Raw genomic sequence first — 24,180 nt, forward strand, 5'->3', positions numbered from 1 at the left:
TGCTGCAGTAATACAGGCCAAAGGAGGCCCAACTAAATACTGAGTGCTGTACATGCTCATACTTTTCATGTTCATACTTTTCAGTTGGCCAACATTTCTATAAATCCTTTGTTTTTATTGGTCTTCAGTAATATTCTAATTTTCTGATATGATGAATTTGAGATTTTCATTTGTTGTCATTTGTAATCATCAAAATTAAACAAAATAAACATCTGAAATATATGAGTTTGTATGTAATGTATGAATATAATATACAAGTTTCACTTTTTAAATGGAATTACTGAAATCAATCTACTTTTTCATGATATTCTAATTTTATGACCAGCACCTGTATACCCAACCGTACTCCTATCCTAGCTACTTCATTGGCTTCCTGTTAAATCCAGAATTGAATTTTAAATCCTCCTTCTTTCATATAAAGCCTTAAATGGCCAAGCTCCATCTTTATATCAGAGATCTGATTGTTCCTTATGCTCCTAAAAGAGCCCTTCGCTCTCAATCTGCAGGTTTACTAGTGGTTCCTAGAATTTCTAAAAGTAGAATGGGAGGCAGATCTTTAAGTTATCAGGCTCCTCTCCTGTGGAACCAACTACCAGTTTTAATCCTTGAGCCAGACACCCCGTCTACTTTTAAGGGTAGGCTTAAAACTTTCCCTTTTGATAAAGCTTATAGTTGGAGGAGTTCAGGTTATCCTAAACTATCTATATAGTTATGCTGCTTTACCTTTGGACTGCTTGAGGACATATGGACCACTTTTCATCATTCTGCTTCATTATATCTATATTCTCCCATTCTGCAGTATTTATTAAGTTGAACCCATAACTTTATGTTCTCTGCTTTTTCTTGTCATAGTAGCTTCATCTGGTCTGTTACCAATGGGCTGTGACACCATCCAGGGAAAGAAATATCAGCTGTGCTGCTACCATCAACACCTTTATTTATAGATGCTGGAGCTTGGTTTGATTTTGGTTTTCATTAAATAGGAAACTTTGAACCAATCTGATTTTATGATAAAGTGCTTTGAGTTGACAAACGTGAATTGGCGTTATATAAATAAAGTGAATATAATAAAATTATTCAGGCTGATTCTATTCTTGTTCTTTTAGGCTTGTCCTGTTATTCCCAACTTTCACAGAGGATTTTTCGCCAGAAGTAGAGCTAGACAATTATGACTATAGTGCAAATGCAAATAATTGCATTTGCGATATAATCACAATTGTAAAAACAATAAATTTCTCACTCCAGGGCCTTTAAGAGGATGTAAAATCCTTCAAGTGGGTGTGTCCTTCGACAGAAAGGCAGAGAGAGTTGCAGTTAACACGGAGATCCATGCATGCAAGTAGACGTAAGCACTTTTTCAGAAAAAGATTACAGTAAAGTCCTGCAACCATGGACACTGGGAAAGCAAGCTTTTAAAAACCGAAAAATTTACAAACTTTGGGTTAGTGCAAAGGGAAATCAAAATAAAATCACAACCATAATTTTGGTAACAATTACTGTACCCACAATTTAGATTTTTGGCTAAATAGTTCAACCCTATCAGGACTATAACACATTTAACAAAAAACTTAATCTCAAATCTTTGACAGTGACAGTAGTTTTGCAACCTATAGAAAATGAATAAATGATAAAGTTATTTCAATTTCATGCATTAAAGCTAATTTTACCAACTCTTTCTTTCTAATTATTCATCTTTTTAAAAAGTTTCACATTGTACTTCATCCTTAAAGCTACAGTGTGTAATAATTACAGGGATATACAGTCAGATATGTAATATACATAACTATGTTATTTATCATCATCTACGAGCTCAGCCTCTTAACCTTAATATTTGCGTTGCCTTAGAATTCGTTGTTTATAATTACATAGGAGCGGGTCTCGCAGCCATGGAGGCAGACATCTTTGTGCTACGGCAGCGCAGAGCCAACAAACTAGTGATTGCGAGATCGCCAAAATGGCACAACGATGTAGAAAAAATAACGGGTATATTTATTATCTTAAGTCTACATGAAATCTATACCCTACACAGACTAATGAAATACTATCTGTAAAATTATCTATGTAAACAAACCTCATCACTTGAGAAGGTAGGTGATGCGGTACGTCGTGGAAGACATTTTGTCCCGTAAAGCTCGCCGTACTGTTGGGAGGGAGAAGCGGTGGGGGGGAGATGTTCATGTTGCTGCAGTCTGCAGCCTGACCGCTAGATGTCACTAAAAGTTACACACTGTAGCTTTAAGGTTGAAGAAATCTCCTGAATTTGGTATTTTGGTAAATGCATCTTGCTAAGTAAACCAACTAGTCAGGGAAAATACATTAAGAGCTTGCAACCTAATCTGAAGATATAAAACCACTATTGTTGAAGGCAGAGATTCGCATATCAGGCTAATTTATACCCCATTTATACCCCTTATACAACTCAACAGGTTTAATTGTTTGTAATAATATTAAACTCTTGCTTTTGTTGTTTTTTTGAATACCACTACAATGAGTAGAAAGGTATACTAAAGTTAGTGTTGAAACATTTCAATCATATTCTACACACCTAAAAATCTCCTAAAAGGTAATACGCTCTCTGAATTTATTTTCTTACTTGCATAAGGTCCATTAGGATCCCAGCTGAGACCAAGCCTAGTCCTGATATCAGGTACGGCACCATAACCTGCGCTGCAATGAGCCATGAGCTCTCTGGCAGGAAACCATGCGGCGATCGTGTTAGCTTCCAGGTCACCCCACGCAACTTCTTGTCCTGGTAGCGCAGCTCCAGCTCTAATCGAGTCACCACCATGTTGACCGAGGGGGTTACTTTATGTTACGATAGCCCATAATGAGACGTTCAATGACGATCTTAAGGGGTATTCAATTCCTGTATGTCCAAATAGTCTTGGGTTGGGTCAGTGAACCAAAGAAGTCAGAAGCATGAACATCTAGATGAAGCCAAATAATCTTGTTGTCCTTGATGTAACGTAGACCAAGGGGATTTATTTTAGGCATCTGTTTCTGCTGTTGCTGAAGAACTTGATTAGTAAGATTGCGATGCTTCAAAGTCCAGAAGTTCCAAGAATTCAATAACCTGTTTAATGTGCCTTTAATTACCACTTTAATGAGATGCATTTGCCTTAGCTTTCTTTAAAAAAACTTCCGACTGTATTCCAATCAGTGGCTCTATTGGCCAAGGAAATTAAAGTTAAGAGGCTTTGAATCAAAATTGAGGTCATGAAGTGAGGCATTCTTGGCCCTGTAGTGAGTCAGCAGTGATGACGTATCTAGCTGTCAGTCCCACTAGAAACACATAGTTAAACACTGTTTCTGGTTGATAGGTCACAGTGTTAAACAAGCTCCAGAAAACAGCATTAGTGTCTTAATGTTCGATTAAAAGGTAAATTTACTTCAGCATTTCAGACAAACACTTAGATGATCAATCCAGCTGTCAATGTGGTCTGATTGAGCTCCTGTTGCTCCGAGTTAGTCTGATTAACTTGACAGGGGAGTTTATCGAGTGCAGTCCTAAATCCTCCTGATCCAGTCTGGAAAAAATTTGACCTCCATCTTGAAGGCACAACTGTATCCTGTCACTGATGGCAATCTGCAATCATCAGCTCAGTTATTCTTTAGAAGACGATGAGGAATGTTCCAAATGGCCTTCAGAGTTTGAATCTGAAGAAAGCTTCTAAGCTTTTCCATTAAAGTCAGCAGTCTTTTTTGGCAGGCCCATAATGAGAGTCAAAAGGAAAGACCAGAAGGAGTTCTTTAAAGCCAATAAAAAGATCCGGTGAGAGGATGGAGCAGCCGGCTTCAGGGAGACAGCAGTGTTGTTTCCTCCTTCAGCATCAGCGTAGTCCTGCACATTCGTGACGTAGCAGGGAAAGAGGCAGGGCTGTCTGGTCGGTGCAAACTCAGGTTGGGAAATGACTGGCTTCCCTTCTGTTCTCCTTCTCTCTTATTCTCACTGCGTGTCTGCCTCCCGTCCTCCCTCCCTCTCTCTATGTGACATCCCCCTTTCTACGTCAGATGGCATTGCAATACTTTCTCTCTCATCCACCTTGCTCTGATCTTGCTCTCTGTATCGTGACTCATTCTTTTTCCTTATGTAGTGTTTTTCAGCTCATATTAACCTGCTCACAGTGGCACATAGCATGACCAAACACTGTATAAAAAGCAACTTGACAAAACTTAAAGTGACTAAATAAGCAGTTTCTAAAATCAAGGTGGCACTTAAATAATCTATATAATCTAATAGTGAGCAAAAAGAATGAGAAAAATATGTTTGACAAAAAACAGTCATCAAGCTTAAGATTTTTTCTATTTTAATTTAGCCACTTTAACTTCGCAATTAAATACAGTTCAATTCCACAGTATTACCTTAATGTGAACTGCAGCAGCTCATGTTAGCGACTGAGAACTGTTGCAATCTTAGTAGAGAGTGAGAAAGTAAAGTTCTAAATCTTAAAGTGGTAGGGAAGTCTTATTTAAATGTCGAATCTTACTGGCTTAAACATGTATATAAATGTAATCGTCAGACGATATTGTCCCAAAAGTTAGAAAATTTCTATTTAAAAAAAAAATCCTGTCTTAAAATCTGTGTGCGTGTGTGTGTGTGTGTGTGGCCATGTCTTTAATACCTGGTGGGGACAATTTCCTAGGAATATGCTACATTTTGGGGACTCATAGGTACTTGTGGGGACCAACAACTGGTCCCCATAAGGAAAGTTTCTCTTCTTGGGGTGGGGGTTAGGTTTAGGACTAAGGTGTGAATTGAGTTTAGGTTAGGTTTAGGGATAGGTATGTGTCGGTAATGGTTAGGGTTAGGGCAAGGGTCATGGTTAGGCCATATAAATTAGTGGGAAATGAATGGAAGTCAATGGAAAGTCCCCACAAGGATATTGTGACACAAAATGTGTGTGTGAGTGTGTGGGGTGGTCTGTCAATCACATTTTTTCGGTTATAGCCTCATGATTCATATGTCGCGGCTAATACCCAATCCTTTACCATTGAGTTCCGTCCCAGTCTTCACGGGGATGGAGTTCTGTGTCTTCGGCAGGCCTAGAGCTAGCAGAACTTGCAGCTTTGCGAGGCAAGGGCTCAAACATGTACGGCTGTAAGCCTTCTACACCAAACCATCTTCTGCCGCCCTGGCGTCCTCTTCCACAACATCTTCGTCCCTGCTTTCCTCCTCTAAATAAAAATTTATGAGAGAGGAGACTCATCCATGACCTCCGACATAAAACTCTCCTCTTGCATGTTTCCGCTGTCCGTAGCGTTCTTTGGCAGTGTCGTTGCTAAGTGCTACTTTGTCCCAATGTAATTTCCCATTGGAAATCTACTAGCAAGTTGCTAACTGGTTAGCAAGATGCTTCCGACAAACCGGTCACAATTAAACTTGCTTGCGAAGCTTCCGCCACAACAATTCGCCCCCTTGATAAACAATCAGTCGCATTCACTTTATTCACTCGTGTAAAGTAGGGCACCACTCAGGAGAATTCAGAAATGCATCGGTTCGAACAGCCGCTTCCCTACGACTTTAAGAATCTTTCATTCTCATCTTAATCCAGTTGCATCCTGGTACGTCCCGCTGCCAGCATTTTTGAAGCAGTGGGTTTATAGTACATACACTGATAAGGATACCCATTAATTGACCTGTTCATCCAGAGGAATTCTTAAGTCTTTGGTCAAAGATGTAGGGGTGCATCTCAGACGTCTTGAACATGGTCAGATACTGTAGTCCGACTGATGCATTTCTTAGATTATTCTATCAATTAAAATTTACTATATCTTTAATAGAACGGCTGTATGCTTAAACAAGGGTATTCAGACCAGAACAGGATTGATGATAATTCACGACATCAGAGGCGTAACCAGAAAATTTTTATAGGGGTGGCCAGGCAATAACCAATGTACATTGAGGGGTGGCCAAAAGCGGATAGGCACCAGATTACACTGTCCCAACAGGAAAATTAATGAGAAATTTATTTTCTAAATAAAGAAAGTATACTTTCCTACAGCCTTTGCTAACAAATAGATGCATATATTTAAACATCCAGAATTTCTAGATAAACCTCTTTCAGTTTTGACCTCTGGAGCGTAAATCTTTCCCATTATCATTACTTACCTTCTTGTATCAAAAAAACATTCTGCATAAAATTGATATTTACAAGCACTAATATCTACATAAATTGATTGAGTTTTTATTAAAATTGTTATTTATCTATGATTTCACTGAAGACTCCTAGATGACTTGCAGAGACATACTTTTCTCTTTACCCCATGTACAATACAAAATCTAGTTCTGAAAAGAGCATGAATTCTGTACTTATTATCTTTGATGTTAGTATATTGATGTGTATAATTAACCACAAACCACTTGAGCATATTTCTGCTGCCACCATCTGTATTAGAGTGGGAAAAAAATGGTAGGGGTAGCCAATGATTGGCTAAGGGTGGCCATGGCCACCCCTGGCCCCCCATCTAGCTCCACCCGTTTGACAAATATCCAAAGTGGTTAAGAAAGCTGAGCACAGAGAGCTGGTGGACTGCTTTGTTTCATGGTGTGGAAACAATTATCAGATTTTGAATGTCAACTAAACAAAGAAGGTGATTATAGATTTCAGAAGAAACAGGAACAAGTTGAGTCCTGTAAACATTAGAGCCGCACCGACCTGGGATTTTGAAGGCCAATATTGATAATGGAGGCTTAAAAAAAACTATATCCGATATATTGGTTGATATCAGATACTGGCCTATATCTGATATATATTGGCCAGAATGTAAAAAAAAATAATAATAATAATGAAAATTGATATACACGGTCCAACTATACACCAACTCAAATTATCATAATAACCAAAAATATGATTCAAGACACAGATCATAGCACAATAGAATAAAAATAAGCTACTTTAATTTGAGCAGTGTCAAAATAAGACTAGAAATACAATTTTTGTGTTGCTGATATAGATATCAGCAGTGCATAGAGAGCTCACTGAGGGGAGGGGTACAGGAGCAGAATCAGCAGGCAGCCAAAGTTTCTTTCAGCTGTTTGCAGCAAAAAATAGATTTTTTATATCTGCCACATTTTGGCCTATGATGATTAATGACCCAGACGCTAAAATCAACCCAATAAATCAGTCCTAAGGTTTCAGGTGGGTGGGTCAAAAACTCTGTGAGCCTTGTGTGTTTTTTCCACTAGTGACCAATGCATACAATCAAGATGAATGCAAAAGTAGATTTGGCTTTTTTTTATGATCCATCAGTGATCAGAGAAGGACATATTGCTAACTCCATTCCTATTTAATTAAATTAAAGAAAAAATCCAAACAAAAAACGAATGCTCCATTGTGGCATTCAAAACATAAAAAGCAACAATATCAATACTAAATAAAATTAAATGGCAAGATCAGTTTTTTATACTTCATATCAAAGAGTTGTTTAAACACAAGAGCAAGGGTACTTTAAGCAAGTTAAATCATCTGTCCATGCAGCAAAATAAATTAACTTAACAAAATTTCTGGATTGGGATTGTACTGTTTAGTGTTACAGACACACTAAGAAAATGGCTAATCCCTTGCACAATAGACCATCTTACACTTTTAAATCTAAACACATTCATTGTTGCCACAAAGAGGGCATTTGTTCAATGCCAGAGGATCAAGAGAGAATCTGTACACATGTAAGCATATTTGAACTGTCAAAGCAAAAAAAATAAATAAAATAAAATGGTAGAATAACATCAATAAAGTAAAAATGGTGGGGTAAATTAATGGAGCAGGATGGCAGACATTCTTGTTCTTATTTTCGCATTTATATATATACATATAAAAAAAAGAAAATTAGAAAAGCCTGTTGAGACATGGAGGGGTTTACAGTTAAAACATATCCGTTCAGAAGTACTGTTAATTTGATCAACAATACATTTCTTTTTTGTTTTGTATTTCATTTATTCATATTTACCTTTAGTTGTTTTCATCATTGTATTTTTTACACCTTTTTGTACCAATGAATAGATAGGATCCTGTGTAAAGTGCTCTATAATTATTTAGTACTATAATCGTTAATTTTTTTTTAATACATTTTATCATAATTTCCTCTAACTACATGGCTTAGAACCGATTTTTTTTTTTTTTTAATGACGTCCTCTGAAGAAATGCAGAAGATCTGCTCATTTTAATGGCCGGTACTAAACTACTTTGCATGCCTGAACATTTGTGCAGCAATCTGTGTAAATCAACCCATTAAAAATGTAGTTCTTCTATATTTGGAATCTTTGCAAATCAGGCCCAAAGTCTTTAGGCACCCAATCCTCTGCTGTGGATGTTTGAGCACACTTTTTAAATTTGTTTGTCAAATCATTTATCGCTTACTGCCTTCTGGGAGGCCTTCCAACTATCAGCGATTTCAGAGCTCATTTCTACACAGGATATTATGCTTTTATTAAGCAGGAATAAAGCTGATATGTATCAAGAGGTCTATTAAACCTAACAGATGGTTTTAATGATGTCTTCATCATAAAATTAAATGCCGGCTGTGTCATCTTGCTTAGGTTTGATAAAACAGAAACATTAAAAATAATCTACTATCAGAATCCCAATTAGTTAAAGCAGTGTTTCTTGAATTTATTTATTACATTGAAGGTTGGAGGTCTGTTAATGAGCACCAGAGGCAGCCGATACAATCCACAATATGAATACATGTTATAATTTATCTGTGTGGGACAGACAGAGGAAAGGAGAAGATGCAGCACATCGTAAAACACACAGCAGCATGTTTGATTTCCTGCAGCCCAGCTGGCTGCAGACCAAATATTATGGATACTGGTGAAGGATAAAGAAATGATGAGACCACAAACACGTCTGCGCAAACACACAATCGACATTTCTCTAAAAGTAGCCGACCAATAATCAGACAAACTGACAGATATCTATTTTACAGTTAAGTAGGCTTTTAAAGAGGGCAGTTGCACAGCATTAAGACAGCATATGAATCAGGGCAGCAACTAATGATTACTTTTGCAAATGGATTGATCTGTAGACTATTTTTTCAATTTATTGATTAATAATCAGATAGCAAGTTCTGGAGTTCTGGATTATGAAGAAGTATTAGGGATAGGGAAGAGATTTGTATTTTTTTAATTCGAGAATAAAGTCATTATATTATGAGAATAAAGTCATACAATTTCCAGAATAAAATCACTATGAGAATAAAGTTGTAACAGTACGAGAATAAAGTTTAATATTATGAGAATAAAGTTGAAAAATAACGAGAATGAAGTCATTATACCACAACCCGTTTCAGAAAGAAAGCTTGGCGCTCCGACCAGCAGATGAGGGCCGACCAGTGGAACCAAACAGCAACCAGAGTCCACTTTGACATTCTGCCCAGTTTGATGCTGGTGCTAAAAGATTTCCTTACTTATCAAACCGATGCCAAAGTATAACTTCACATGATGCTCCACATTCCTCATTTTAGGGAAGAAAGGGCTTCCTGTCGGAGTTGCCATAAAATACAACTTTATTCTCGTAATGTTGTGACTTTATGCTTGTAATTTTATGACTTTATTAACATAATGTTACGACTTTATTCTCATTATGTGGCGACTTTATTCTGGTAATTTTATGACTCTATTGTCGTAATATTTTGACTTTGTTCTCGAAAAAAAAAAATAAAGTATATATATATATATATATATATATATATATAAGAATCTGTAGCCTAGCCTTAATACTCCGGCGTACTGGATAGAGCATAATGACAGATTAAATTAATATTTTTTGTAAAATGTTTATATATTTTTTTTAATAATTTTTGTATAATTACTGCTCTAATTTGGTCGCTTTGTCAGCAACAGGCATGTTTTATACTCAAGTTGACGATTAATCGGTTTCTAATTAATTGACGTTTATTTGAGTAATCCATTAATCTCGATTAACTGGATTAATCTTTTATTATTTGGGAATATTTAAACGAGCATACTGGTGGGTTTTTAATCATCTTTCTCCTAACTTTTCTTAGATTTTTCCTATCATCATAATGCTGTTATTTGTATCATAAGCTTCAGTGACTTCAATCTATAATTGTTATTGAATAAAAGGTAATTGAAAGTCCCTCCAATTGGAAAGATATTGTTCAAATAAAAAGTGATATTTTTTACTGATGTACCAATTTTTCTTGGCAGTAAATCTCGGAGTGAACATTTATTTCCTCATATATTTGTAGGATGAATGTATGTGTGGGTTGAGCAGTCGAGTAGAAACTCACTGACTGGAAAATAAGACTTAAATTTAAAAGCAAAAGCAATAAGATAAAATCAGATTGTAACCCCTTTATCTCCCTTCTTAGGAACCAAACTATCATCCAAGATGTTAATTTGAACAATTTCTCATAGAACAGATCAGGAGCTTCAGCTGGGAAAGGATAGTCTCTGCAGTCCTGACCTGCACCCTACTGTCACCTTGTGGCATTTTGTGCTACCACAGTATTCAAAGCAAACTCATTGGTTGACTTTAGAATAATCAAATTCTGTTTATTTATATAGCACCAATTTACAACAAATGCAATTTTCAGACAATTCAACCAAATAATCCAAACAGATTAAAAGTTTTCTATCCATGGATACAAATCTGATTGCATCAACTCAGTGACTTTGAAGAATTTCCTCCTCTTTGATCAATGGGATGAAATCCCTAAGAAGTATTCGATAAAGCGAGGGAGGATCTTACCAATATTGTGCTCCTCCTGAACCGCATCTGTCCTATCCAGAAAATCCAGATTAAAAGAACAAAACTGTTTAGGATTGGGGGGTAAGGATTTTGTTCCAAATGCACAATGTAATTTCCTAATAACTTTGGCATTATTTAAGAAAAATAAACCGGTTTTGTTTTACCACAAAGAAATAATGGATAAAAAAGGAAAATTAAAGGAAATGCATTTACAATATTACAATATGCATTTACAATATAATTGCAATTTAGAAAAACAAAATATTCAAATCGCAGAGGCACTAAATTTTAGTCACATTACATCTTAAAAGAGCAAAACACTGAATTTATCCCTTCAGCCCTTATGGTGGTACTATACACTTAGACTTTTTATTTATTTATTTTTTCCTACTTGCTTTGATTCTGTTTTATCTTCCTGTATTTTAATCATGTAAAGCACTTTGCATTGTCTTTGTACTGAATTGTGCTATACAAATAAATTTGCCTTGCCTTGCCTTGCCTTGCCTTGCCTTGCCTAGAGTGGGTTTGATGCCACTCAGAAGGGAAGAAAGAATTGCACCTAGCTTGCAGATCAATGCATGATAGTAGAAGGAAGAACTTTTTCACACAACCGTTACTGTAAAGTCCTGTAATTACAGACTCTGGACAAGCAAGATTTCAAGGTCATGAATACTGAAACATCTACATGCCCAGTGTAAAGAAGAATCTCAATAAAATAATTGCAATATCAGTTGAAAATAAGCACAAGTTTGCTTTTTTTGCAATATCGTTCAGCGATAGATAAATCACACATTTCCTACATCCATTTTACATCCTTAGAATGTACACCAATGCCCTCCATTCAAATATTACATAAGATCTTAATAGTATGCATGTCCTAATTGTTCTTACACAGGTTGTCACTATATGGTTTTGTCTTTGGCTGCTTTGAATCTATCAACCTACCATTTGGACGGCAATTTTATGGATAGCAGCAACAATGTGTTTATTGGCATGGTTTTCCTCAGCAGGGATGAGAGAGTGGGTCAGAATTAACCTATGAAGCTAAAAATTGGAAACTCCAGAGGAAAACCTGTTAGATTTTGCTGTACATAGAGCCATGAGCTGTAGATGTTCAGGACACCAGCAGCACAAAGACAAGGGAGGCTTGTTATCTTAATGTTATAGAAAAAAAATAATCCAATCAAAGGCACTCAAACCCAAAGTGCTCAGAGTGGAGCAGCTGTTTCTGTATTCTGCTTGGTCATTCTGTTCAGAAACTCTGAATGCACCAGGGAAAGGATTTGACTTTCAAACCAGCAGCAGAATTCTAAACAAAGTTAAAATGGGGCCTTAAAGAAGAAAGACGGATTGCACAGTACTATCATTATTGCACTCATAATACAATAGTATTGTATATTATTGCACACCGCTGCATTATCTGTCTCCCCTGCCTCTGCTTTCCCACATTCAGTATGTAACCAAACACAATATAACCATAATATTCCAGCTTAGCAAAGCACTGCTTATCTACTGCTGACCACAAACTGCAATTTTATTTAAGTTCAGAAAAAACAACTTTTCCAATACAAAAAGCAAAATGGTAACAGCTATTTTTGGGCTACTTAGCAAATTAAATACTCTTAATCTGAGGGAAATTAGAAAGTATGTTTGACCTTTTAGTTAAAACAGATTAAAAGTACCTGAAAATATCCAAGTGGGCAAAAAAACAACCAACCATGGGGGAGTTATAATATCTAACCCTGTAGATTAGCAGACCAAAACTAAACAAAACAGCACCATAATCCGTGTATGGTTCGTTCTTTTGTTTTTCGTTTCAAAACAAAAACGAAAAACAAAACAAGTATGTGGTTTTTGTTTTTCTGTTTTAAAACTAAATTAGAAAAACGGCATTTGCAAAAATGAAAAAAAAAGGGTACGTTTTGGGATTTTTTTAACTGCAATGGTTAAACCAAAGACAAACTTTTATTTTGTTGTTAATTCAACAGACCTTATGGCAGAACCGGAAATGAAGACCTGAACTCCCAACACATAACTTTTTTAGTTACCAGTAGGTGGTGGTAATGTACAACTTCAATTTGTTGCCAACCACCATCACAATCCACAAGAAGAAGAACTTTTTCAGTTAGCACTACCAAAATGGAAACGTTTGTGTTATTTAGAGGGAATCGGTGCAACGTGGAGCTCCATGGCAGCTCAAAGCATCACTGATTTCAGATTGTGTTTTTCCTCTCAAAAAGTTCGATAATCAATGCAAAAAACGGTTCAAGTGGAGCCATTGCCTTTTGTTTAGAAATGGTTTGTTTTGATGCCATCTTCATCCACTATAAATTATTTTTCTTAGGCGACTTACTTCATTTCCGGTACCGCTACATATTAAAACAACAATGGTATTTTTTTTTTTCATTTAGATGGCAAAACAAAACTCAAAGGCTGTTGATTTTCTATTAATTCGATTTTTCATTTTTTTTATTTAGGTTTTAAAAACGGAAAAACAGAAAAACCACATGCTTGTTTAGTTTTTTCATTTTTGTTTTTAAACGGAAAAAAACAAACAATGAACCATACAAGGATTTATTTAGCTTCTTTCACATTTATTCTGCTTTTTCAGTCATTCACTAATCAGCAAATCATGCCCTGGTCTAAAACTTGTCAAAACAGGTGAGTAACAATATTAGGATCAATATTAACTTCCAGAGATGAAATAGAACAGGAGTGAACCTTTCTAGGAGCTAACCCACCAGAGTTCTACTCTGTTAAAGAAAGGCTCTATGTATGCACTTTGATGCTCTACTGGAGCGTTTTCATCTCACCAGCATCACTCATCAGGTGAAACAACCAGCAAGTTTACCTGTATGCATCTAGCTAGCATTGCATTCGATTTGACATTAAAAAAGACAATCCTTCTCTATTCACACCTACAGTCAAGCTCAGCAGAACTCTAAGGGTCATGTTGTTCTTTTTGTCAATTAAAGAAAGGAAAAAACTTTCTTAAAACGGGTATGAAATTGGGCAAACCATCCATAGTTTTTGTTTGACCACTGATTTTTTTTAAAGCATGAAATTGAGATGCTGAATATGGCTGGTACCATTTTCTTAACTGAACCTATATCACATTACACCACCAATGTTCTAATCTCTGTTATTAAAAACACTAAACAATGTGTGAAACAATATAAACTAGTTTATAAAACACAAGAAGCAGTGCTCTCATTATAAAATAAAAATTGTATTCAATAACTAGATTTACAGACATCTGCTGAAATAGATTAAATTTGTAGTCTGGGCCAGCTGATTGGCCGGCTGATTAGTTGGTGCATCTGTATAAATTGAATTGATGTCCTGTAGTCCACGTTCATTTTTTATACATGATAAAAATGGGAGCCAAACAACCAGGAATGCTGACGTTTGAAATGGGGAAGTGAAGAGCCTTAAAGTTGTTTTTAGATTTTAGCAACCAGTTTGCACATAAAGCTAGTAAAAATCATGACATTTGAGCTAAATCACAGATATAAACTCTATTATAGTCCACATATCCATCCATTGCAACACAAACAGACAGTTGTATATGGTAGATTTTTTAGTTATCTAATGTCAAACAAAAGTTGTAGGGGCAGATTTATTTAATTTTAACTGTAATTCATATTGCAATATTAATATTGGCCCTGATTTACCCATATTATCCTGTTCCTTCCCAACATTATCCTGCCTTTATCCTTGACTATTGTTTACATGGAAAGCAGACAATTTTTACCAGTTGGGGAAAAAAAAAAAAAGGTGTTAAAACAGAAATTCACGATAAAGGTTGTTAAACTTACCTGTACATTGTCCAGCACCATCCCAGCCATTACCATCCCCATCCCAGCCAGCAGGTAGGGGAACAGCACCTGAAGACATATCAGTATGGCCGACTCCTCCTCCACTTTGGTGACTGAAGCTTTGGGCCTCTCCTCCAGAAGCCTCTTAGAAGGCTGAAGAATATGGGAGGATATGAGATCATCTTGTGCATCTAAGATGTCTTGAATGGGAGTGTGGGGACTCCCGCCAGGACTCTTCCCCTTGGAGCGGGACTTTTTGTTCTTCTTCCTGTGCCGGGTCTGTTGTGGTTTATCATCACCAGGCATGATGGCTGCGGTAATTTTGACAGGGCAGGCTGGGTTGGTTTAATCCTAAAGCATACAAGATGAAATAAGAAATTAGCTCTAAACAAGCATTTATTTCTAAACTCAACATGCAACCTGACTTTAAAACAACCCTTAAATGCAGGTGAAAAAAATACACTTTTATACAGACGGATTTCCAATTTCCAAATTATCTTTCTCTCATAAATTTATATATTCCTCTAAGTGAACAATTAGATTTAAATCTTTCTCCGTTATTCTTTAGAGAACATATATATTTTCATTAGTTCTGTCCGGTAAAGAAAGTTAAAAAAAAAAAAAAAAAAACATCCAGTTATGAAGAACAATTATCCCATGTTCTATATGAGATTGACTAAAATAAAATACTGGGAAGGTAGCTAAAATGAGTATCTGTTGGTCATGCTTTGGTTTTTTTCATATCGACAATGTATATCAAAGGGGCCTATAGATGTAGCCAAATGGAGCAACTGAGCCCCACATCTACAGTTTCCACTGAGAGTGGAAGCGCCTTGGTTCCACTGTGCTGCACCTTCGCAGCAACCCTAGAGCGGTTCCATCGGGTGCGTAGTGGTGCATTTAAGCTCCATGTGGTTTGGTTGTTTGTCAGTGCCGGCAACCAATGGCTAACAGGGCAATTTCATTTAAACACATTTTTAATCCTGTGTAAAATGACATGTAAAATAATTTAGAGCCTTGAAAATGAAAGTATTTAAGTTAATTAATGTAAAAACATTTGTGTCAACAGTAACTTTCCACAATTAGTCCTTATTTAGTTCATTTTTACCTAAAATAATAATAATTAAAATGAAATCCTAAACAATTAAAGGACATAGGTGAATATTTAGACAATATTTGGATCTGTTTACAGAAACTGTTATTTCCTCTATGGGTTTTTCAGATTTTGGTCGGTGTTATTAGACATGGACCTATCAGATAAATGAATCAAATATCGGCTCTGATATTGACTAATTAGCTGCATCAGTATTGAACATTTGATATTGGATTTCCAATTTAGCACACATTACATAGAACTGTTGCTTATTTTTTAAGTTATATAAAGCAAATTGGATCTCACACATTTTATATTGAATTATCAAAGAGGAACAGTAAATTGTAGTTATTTATCCATAATTAAATACTGAAATTTGAAAATATATATTTTTTAAATCCTATTATTAAATGGAGATTTGGAAAACCCCGATTCATAAATTTGATTGTAATATATTTCCTTATCAAACTTCCTTTTCCATTTGTTTTACCTTGCTATTTTAAATCCATTTTACATTTTCTTATTACCGTATACTGTCCATATAGTATTTCCAGGAGCCTAGACCCAGTGCAGTTACTGAAGATGCAAGGGCTTTAAGAAGACTTCTGCACTTAAAGGCACACTATGCAACATTTTTCAGTTAATTAATGTGTTCCATAACGTTTTGGATGACTAAATGAGTCATTTCAGGTTGAACAAAGGTATTCTCGGCCGCCCTGGTGGTCTGTGGGGGAAATACTGCACTTGCAATTGCAGGAGCACCAACCCGCACCCACAGGCTCAGAAGTCTCGTGAGAGTCAGTCTTGCTTTACGGCCGAGAACTGCTACACGCCCCCAGTTAAAAGCATTCTCGTTGCTAGCACAGTGGCGATCCTTGTGCAGTTATGCTACGTTCACGCAGCAAAATCGTGTCTGCTGCTTCATTTTTGCTGCTTGAACCAGTTAGTTCTGACGCTCTGGCTGTGCGGTGCAAAAGTGTGTCTGACGCGCGTTGGGTGGAGCTTCACTATCCTTTCTCTGCCTTGCAGCTATATTTGCTGTGATCATTTGGAATAAAGTAGTTTTAATATGTGTTTAAATAAGAAAATACACCTGAAAACGTAATCAGTGCCGTCAGTTCATTCAGATTATTATCCTGCCTTCAATATTTTTTCTGTCGGAGCCGCTCAGACCCCCACATACCAGCGGTGCGCCGACAGAAGGAACCCCTTCATCAGCAGCCTCTGGCCAGGTCACGTCCTCGCGGTTCACCGCGGCAGCTGGTAGGTGTTTTTCATCTAAATAATCCAAACTGCATATTCTGCCGGCAGATTTCTGCATTTTAAGTTAATTTAGGCGTCAATAAACTGTTTAAGAGGAGAGAGATCATAGCCACTGATCATCAGCGCTGTGTCTCTCTCCCTGCTTCAGCTGCTCAGACGCGCTGGGCCTGCTGCTCCTTTGCTGCGCCTTGACGCGCGTCAACCATTGACTTTGCATGTAAACTCGCTGCTTCTGTCGCACCAGCTGCGGTGTGAACGCAGCATTAGTCATTCGTTGCGTTCGCCTGTCTGCTAAGCTCAAAACAACCGCGCCTGGCTTGACGGAGAAACCAGGAGAACAGCTGTGCATATTTACGACAGTGCACTTTTACTTTCGCCCTCTGGGGGGAGTCTCGCTGGAAAATCAACACCGGTTGCATAGTGTACCTTTAAGGCAAGACTTTGACACATCCTCCAGCATTCATAAGACAGGTTCTTAATGAAATTCATTGATACTGAACTATGACCTCTCCTTTCTAAATGGGGATGCTCATCAGTTTCCCTTCTGTCTGTAGTAGCAAAGTTAGTGCAAATCTGTCGCTCCTATTGTAGTCAGAGTTTAGACGAGTCATAGAAATGCTAAATGGAGAGGATAATGTGCAGCAAAAAGGATTTAAAAATACGAGTCGTAAAAGAAAACAGAATTTTTTTTATTTACAATAAGATTAATAAATTGTGTTTTTGATATCTCCATTTTGAAAGAGAACTTGAAAATACATTTTCAAATTATAGCATAAAATAATGAATTAATCATGATTAATCTGTTATTGAAATAATCATCCACTAATTTACTAATCGATTAATCTTTCACTGGAGTATATAGTCTCTAAAACATGCCTTTAGCTGACAAAGAGACCCACTTAGAGCAGTAATTATTTGAAAATTGTAAAAAAAAAAAAAAAAAAAAAAAAATATATATATATATATATATATATATATATATATATATATATATATATATATATATATATATATATATATATAATTTTTGTTTTGCAAAACATTTTGCATTTAAGATAAAAAATATATATTTTTTGTTTATCAATGTGCTTTATCCAGAACTCCTCAAAAGGAAAAGTTTTACTTTCACCTGGTTTGATTCAGAGAAACCTTTAGGTAATCATTTATTGATCGATTAATCGAGAAAATAATCAACAGATTAATCCATTTGCAACTATCTGTTAGTTGCAGCCCTAGATTAATGAATATAATTTCCATTCCCTCTAATAATTCAATTTAAAATTTTCACTTACAGAATGCTTTTTAAATGGGGTTTGTAATAGCCTTAGTTACATTTTTATTTTAAAACAGTCAGAATTTTCTTTCTTTCTTTTTTTTTTTTTTTTTTTTTTTTTTTTTTAATGGCTCTCCTGGTCCTCCATACAATTCCCAATTCAAATCCTGCGGGTTTAACATTGAAGTCTGCTCAACAAACAATGAGGTTTCTTTAATGGACAGTACAAAGTTTTAGAACTGCATTATTCATGTTTCGAAACATCAATTAAAAATCTTCAAACAACAAACTTGCAGTTTATTTCTTTCATTAAGACCGATAACGTGACATTTATTAACTGTTGAGTCGTTTAAACTGCCGGCTGGAAGGGGCTTAAAAGCAGCAAACCGCGTCCAGGACTCACCCACTGCGTCAAACACCACGAATCTTTAATAACATCCCGCTGTAAATGTTTTCTGTTTCTGTGCATTTCCTCAGAGGAAGCTGCCATGTGTACATCCCATAATACAGCTGTAACGGTAACCATGGTCACAAAGCCAGGCGCGCTCTGATTGGAGGAGATTTGGAGTGAAAAATTGGTCGGCAACGTGTCGATTCAGCGTGTCAGCTGGAATATGGCAAGCAACTGTATCATATTATCACATTTCTATTTCTAGCTTTTTCACAAGAAAATGTTGATCTAAATGTGAGGGATTTACCACTAATAGGTGTTGCAAATAGGCAGTTTCTGTCTTTTAAAAAATTGGGTAATGGCGCAAGGTTTAAGTTTGTCTATATTGATGTAACTTAAAGAACCATTTTTATTCTTGCCTCTTTCATTTTCTTTGAGGTCACCTGGTCATATGGGAGCAAATGGAAGCGGCCCCATGAGCTTTGCTGAGAAGAACCCGGTGTTTCCACTCAGCCTCCTAAGGGGAATCCACACATACTGAGAGGGAGGGAGATGCTTTGGGTTTGTTTGGATTTGGAGTATTGTTTAGCTTTAATTTGTTCAAGTTGAACGTAAATGTTTTTTTTTTTTGTTTTTTTTTTCCCTAGACATCTGATTTAGTTTATTGTTTCCCAATAAGAAAATGTAAATGTCAAAGTTTCCAAAGTTATTAGAGACATGAGCAGATTTAGGAAATTTGAGGCCCAGGACAAAAACAGGCAGGGGGCCCATGAATTGATAAGACAGCACATAAAACAGACCCATTATACAGATACAGAATTTTTTTATAGTATAGACATACATTTTTTGTTCTACGTTTTGGCCCCTCTCCTCTTGGCCCATTTCTTGTTGTTTTCCTCTTTATGTTTTATACTCAGCTGACTTTTCATGTTGTCTCAAAAGGAAAGCAGGATTTTTTCCAATCACTAAGCTCACTTAGCCGATTGCTCCTTTCTGTGTTTCCAAAAAGGCGACTGCAAAAGTAAAAACACAGTCCTTCTTTTCACTGTAGACAAGCCATGATCCGCTTATCTGTTCTCCCTTTTTCATTTGTAGTTTTAATTAATTCTTGTTTAAATCAAAAATCATTATATCTTCAAATCAATTTATCTCTATAATAAAATGTTTTTTTTTAAGTTATGATCTTTATGACTTGATCTTTTTGAGATTTTTTAGCGGTACCTTAGTTTATTCACAGTTTTAATGATAAATTAGAAAAAAGTATTTAAGTTTATATAATTCTGTATTTTCTTATCAAGATGAATCCTAAAAGCAATGGCTTGGAAACCAAAATAATAATAATAAAAAAAAAGATTATATGTTCTAATGGCTCACCATAGCTGGATGTACTGCCAAAGACTGCCTATTGACTAGTTTGCCCTGATCCAAGAATATATGTGAACCTTCACCACAAAGAGTGAAACAAACACAGCAGCATGTTCAAACACACCAACAAAACCTGTTTTAAATTCAAATATCTACATGTAATGCTTTTGCAAGTCCCTATATGACACAAAATACTGGAGAATAAGCAAAATATTTGATTTTATGTTTACAGGAGAAAATCTAGAAATATATTTTGCATATCAGTTTAGTTTGCTTTACTGTGTTTCCCCAAAATAAAATGCAGTAAAGGCAGCTCACAAAAGTGAGTGTTTTTTTAGAGGTTTGATATTCCAAAACTTGGGGCCAGGACCGCCACCTTGCGTCTATGATCAACCAGTATGTGGTCTCAAAAGAAATGAAGCTAAATGTTTTTGTTAAAGTAGTTTGGTCAAGGTTTGTGTTATTTAGTCATACATTTTAGGTTTTTAATTTTGCAGAATTATTTGAATACTCAATTAATTCTTTGGTTTATGACTCTACTTTAGCTCTATTTTGTGGATTCACAAGCTGAAAGGTCTGGATATCTCTGACTTAGAGCAGCATTAAGATTATAGTACCACTTCTGACGCTTTAAGCACAACCACTCTTTTGGTTCATAGATAGCAACATATTTCAATGTGAAAAACTATTAACATATGAAACTAAAGATTATGAACTTCCTGCATGGATTACATTTTTTAATACATGACAACTATTAAATCAACCAGAGTAGCAGTGACAGAATTCTCCAGTGACATTTATGCATGTGGTATTCTCCATTACCTAACCATGCTTTATAGTGTGACCACTCTTACACTGCACAACGTTCCATTACCATGCATGTATTATGACTTACTGTAAGCTTCCACTGCCTTTTTTCTTTTGCTACAGGAAGAAACAAGGATAAACCTTTAAATAAAGAAATTACTGATAGAGCTTTGGTTTAGTAGAAGCAGTTCTAGTCTTATTGATCAGTCCTACCTTTTGTCTTCAGCCTTAGTTCTCCAAACAGTCTGGGCAAAATGGAGGTTGATCCAAGGTCCCAGAAATAACTCTTTATGCCTCCTATACTATGTGTGTATGTTTCTATACCTAAAGTAAGGCTATAGTTCAATTTTCTCATATACGTTTGAACATAAGGCCCTTCATGTGTGCATGTTCAGTGTATGAGCTACTGCGCATGCATCCTGGGGCACCGTCTTAAATTACATGGCATTAGCAGATAAAGTTATCCCCCTGTCCTGCTGTCTCCTTCCATCTCTTGAATGCAGGCTGACAGCAGCAGGGAGCTGGATCATTTCACTGTTTCAGTCGATAAAACTGTATTATAACAAGCCTGTGATTTGATTACATCATAAGTTTTTAGTGTACAATGTGGGACAACAGTGTCATGATTTGTTTTGCAGAATTTCATGAAATGTGCCACTTTATAAGAAAGTGCATTCTGATTTGCATTAAACTCAACCACCACTTTAAAGAAAAAGGTTAAAAGTGGCAATCTAATGTATCACTAAATTAATACATTTATAAAAATGTACTTGTACTTTTTTTCATTTACCAATACAGTCTGCATAAGAAATACTTACACATCTAAGGAGACTATTTTGAACAGGGCTGGTATTTTTGGACCTTATTGCAGCCCTTACAGTAATTCTATTAGAGCGTCTGGAATACTGGGTTGAAAACTCTGAACTGATTCAAATCGTATTTAAAGGACAGGGATTTTTTTGTATCATTTGGTAATTTTACCTCAGAGACCATAAAATTACAAAATCACCAAGGGTTCATCTCTGAGCCTAACCATTTCGTTAACCTTTTATGTTCAAATATTAACAAAAAACAACATAAGTTAACCTAACGATGAAGAAGACACACATCTATACATGACAATGTCACCAAGTGATAAATAAATAGAAAGTATTAACGAATTCAATGCCTGGATGTGCCAAAATGTTCTACAACTGAATAAGGCATAACTAAAGCAATAGTTTTTGGACCACATAATGAGTGTTTAAAAGTTATTTTTTGTGTTTTTTTTACTATTTATTTTTTTTTATTATTATTTCTTTATTTTACAAGCTAAAACCCCCATTAAGATCCAGATCATATCAGGGCAGAAAATGTGCAAACAGCTTCAGTTTTTACAGCTAAAAACTACCAATCAGGCTTGAAATCTGGGTGTAGCTATAGGCTCAGACCTGAACCTTCAAAGTCTAATATCAGCAAAGTAAGTCTTTTGTCACCTAAAAAAAACATCTCCAGGATTAAAGGACAATTGTCTGAACAGGAGCTTGAAAACTTAATAATTTTTTTTTTTTATCTTCAGTATAATTGATAACAGACAGCTGCAGTTGATCCAGAATGTTGCCTCCAGCGTCCTTACTATAACTTAGAAAGTGGAGCACATCACCCTGGTTCTTGACTCATTACACTATTACTGACTAGACTATAAACCACTAAATGGCTTAAACATTACAGACTTTTTGAAGTTTAATCAAATCTACACTGAATAATTTCAAAAACAATTCATTTGTTGACACGTTCCAAAGCTCTGGGAAAAAACATTTGGGGACTGAAATTAATAATAATAATAATTGAATTTTATTTATCATGCACTTTACATTTGATTTCAAATCTCAAAGTGCTACAAAACAAGTTGAGTTTTTTAACAATAAGATCACCGCTGTGTGATCATTCTATCAAATCTGCAAGAACTCACCTCAGCCTCCCTGCCTCTGCATTTGGGTCCTCACAAAAACTTCCAACCAAATCGTGACAGAGTCCAATGATTTGTGTTGGACATCTGCTTCGAATACTCCCTGGGAGCCTCCCTCAGGAGATGTTCCAAGAACTTCCCACCAGGAAGAGGTGCAGGGACAGCCCAGGACAGGGTTATGGATAATGTCTCACTGTGGGTCTTAAAACTTTTGCACTTCCCTTAAAGGTGCTGGAAAGGGTGTATAGGAGGGGGAAGTTTGAACATATCTGAGACTGCTTCCCCCTCAATCATTTGAATAAGTTCAGTTCAGAGCTCAACAATTGCAATTTAATATGCAATATTTAGTCCAATTAAAAACATAGTGCAATTTAAAAAGATCTACCTGACCCTAAATAGGGCAAGTTAGTTAGTGTTTTTAATCACTTGCATACCCCTTACAAATGGAGTCCCCCCCCCCCCCCCCCCCTTGAACTACATATTACCTACTGTAAATTAAGTTAGGGAAAAAAGTTAACAAGGCAAGAAGAAAAGGTAAAAAGCTAATTGAAAAGTTAAAAACATATAAGTTAACAATTATATTAAGGTTTATAAACTAAAAAAATTAAGTGCCAGTATCAGCATTAATGCCTCTAAGGTTATGTTGTAGCAAGGAAAAAAATATGTTTCGCTTACTCTCAAGAGTGTTTTTCATTCATTTTTATAGAATCCCTTTTGCTATTTTTCTTAATATATTCAGGCAAGTTTGCTTGTCTTGTTATGTGACTAGCAGTCATCCAGGAATTCACAGGACTGCAGTGCCACAAAATCACAGAGTAACTTCTGCTGCACTAAGATAGTTTTTAAGAATAAATATCAGCCGTGGACAAGCACTGATGCTGCTTGCAAACGCAAAGGTTGCCACTAGGGACTTTAGTATGTATTAAAAAAATGCAGTTAATTCAGTCAATTTTTTTAAGTGGAGAGGGGGGTCTTTTAAAAAATCCTCCACGATACCTATAAAATCTTTCTAATTAGTTACTCGGACTGGTAATCTGTGATCCCAGGCATTTGCCCGGTGGGTTGGTCCTAATTTCAGCGTGCAAGGGCCGGCCCTCCTTAAATCATACCGGCCCCAACACTTCCTCTCCGGCTGAAGCTCCTACCTGTGACAGCGAAAAACTCAAGGGGCTCAAGAAGTAATACAATGTTAACTACCGGTACCTAATTGATGCATGCAGTTTATATAGGCCTTCCTTGTCATGCACATCCTTGTGACGGTTGGCATATGGTGTAATTTTCTATTTCTTTAAACTGTAAAATCCTTGCAACAAACGAAATTAGAATAAAACTAAAATGCTTTCTTTAAACCAAACAACGATGTTCCTCTTATATTTGGCAAATTTATGTTTCAATATTTTGCTAAAATATGTTGCGGTGCATGGTATTGTTTTGCATCTAAAGGCTAACCTTTCCCATCTTACGTACATTGTTGCCAGGTTGGGATGTTTCCCAATCTGGCAGTTTAGGA

At 36.1% G+C, this 24,180-nt stretch overlaps 1 protein-coding gene across 3 annotated transcripts in view; it reads right to left on the reverse strand.

Annotated features, from left to right (window-relative positions):
* The window catches only part of LOC119789762 (solute carrier family 41 member 1-like), a 49,586-nt gene extending 28,463 nt beyond the window's left edge, over positions 1 to 21,123 (reverse strand). Inside the window, exons 1-2 of one of the 3 annotated variants that reach the window (XM_038294842.1) lie at positions 20,936 to 21,123; positions 14,531 to 14,881 (exon numbers count right to left, since the gene is read on the reverse strand). In XM_038294842.1, the coding sequence (XP_038150770.1) occupies positions 14,531 to 14,836 (306 nt within the window). In that variant the 5' untranslated portion in view covers positions 14,837 to 14,881; positions 20,936 to 21,123. Of the gene's footprint in view, positions 1 to 14,530; positions 14,882 to 18,562; positions 18,716 to 20,810; positions 20,842 to 20,935 lie in introns of those variants that run through there. The other 2 variants (XM_038294840.1, XM_038294839.1) reach the window with 2 other exon arrangements.
* Between the last annotated feature and the right edge of the window lie 3,057 nt (positions 21,124 to 24,180).

This window comes from Cyprinodon tularosa, unplaced genomic scaffold, assembly GCF_016077235.1.
Source record: "Cyprinodon tularosa strain WSP-4 unplaced genomic scaffold, ASM1607723v1 ctg346, whole genome shotgun sequence".
Lineage (NCBI taxonomy): Eukaryota > Metazoa > Chordata > Actinopteri > Cyprinodontiformes > Cyprinodontidae > Cyprinodon > Cyprinodon tularosa.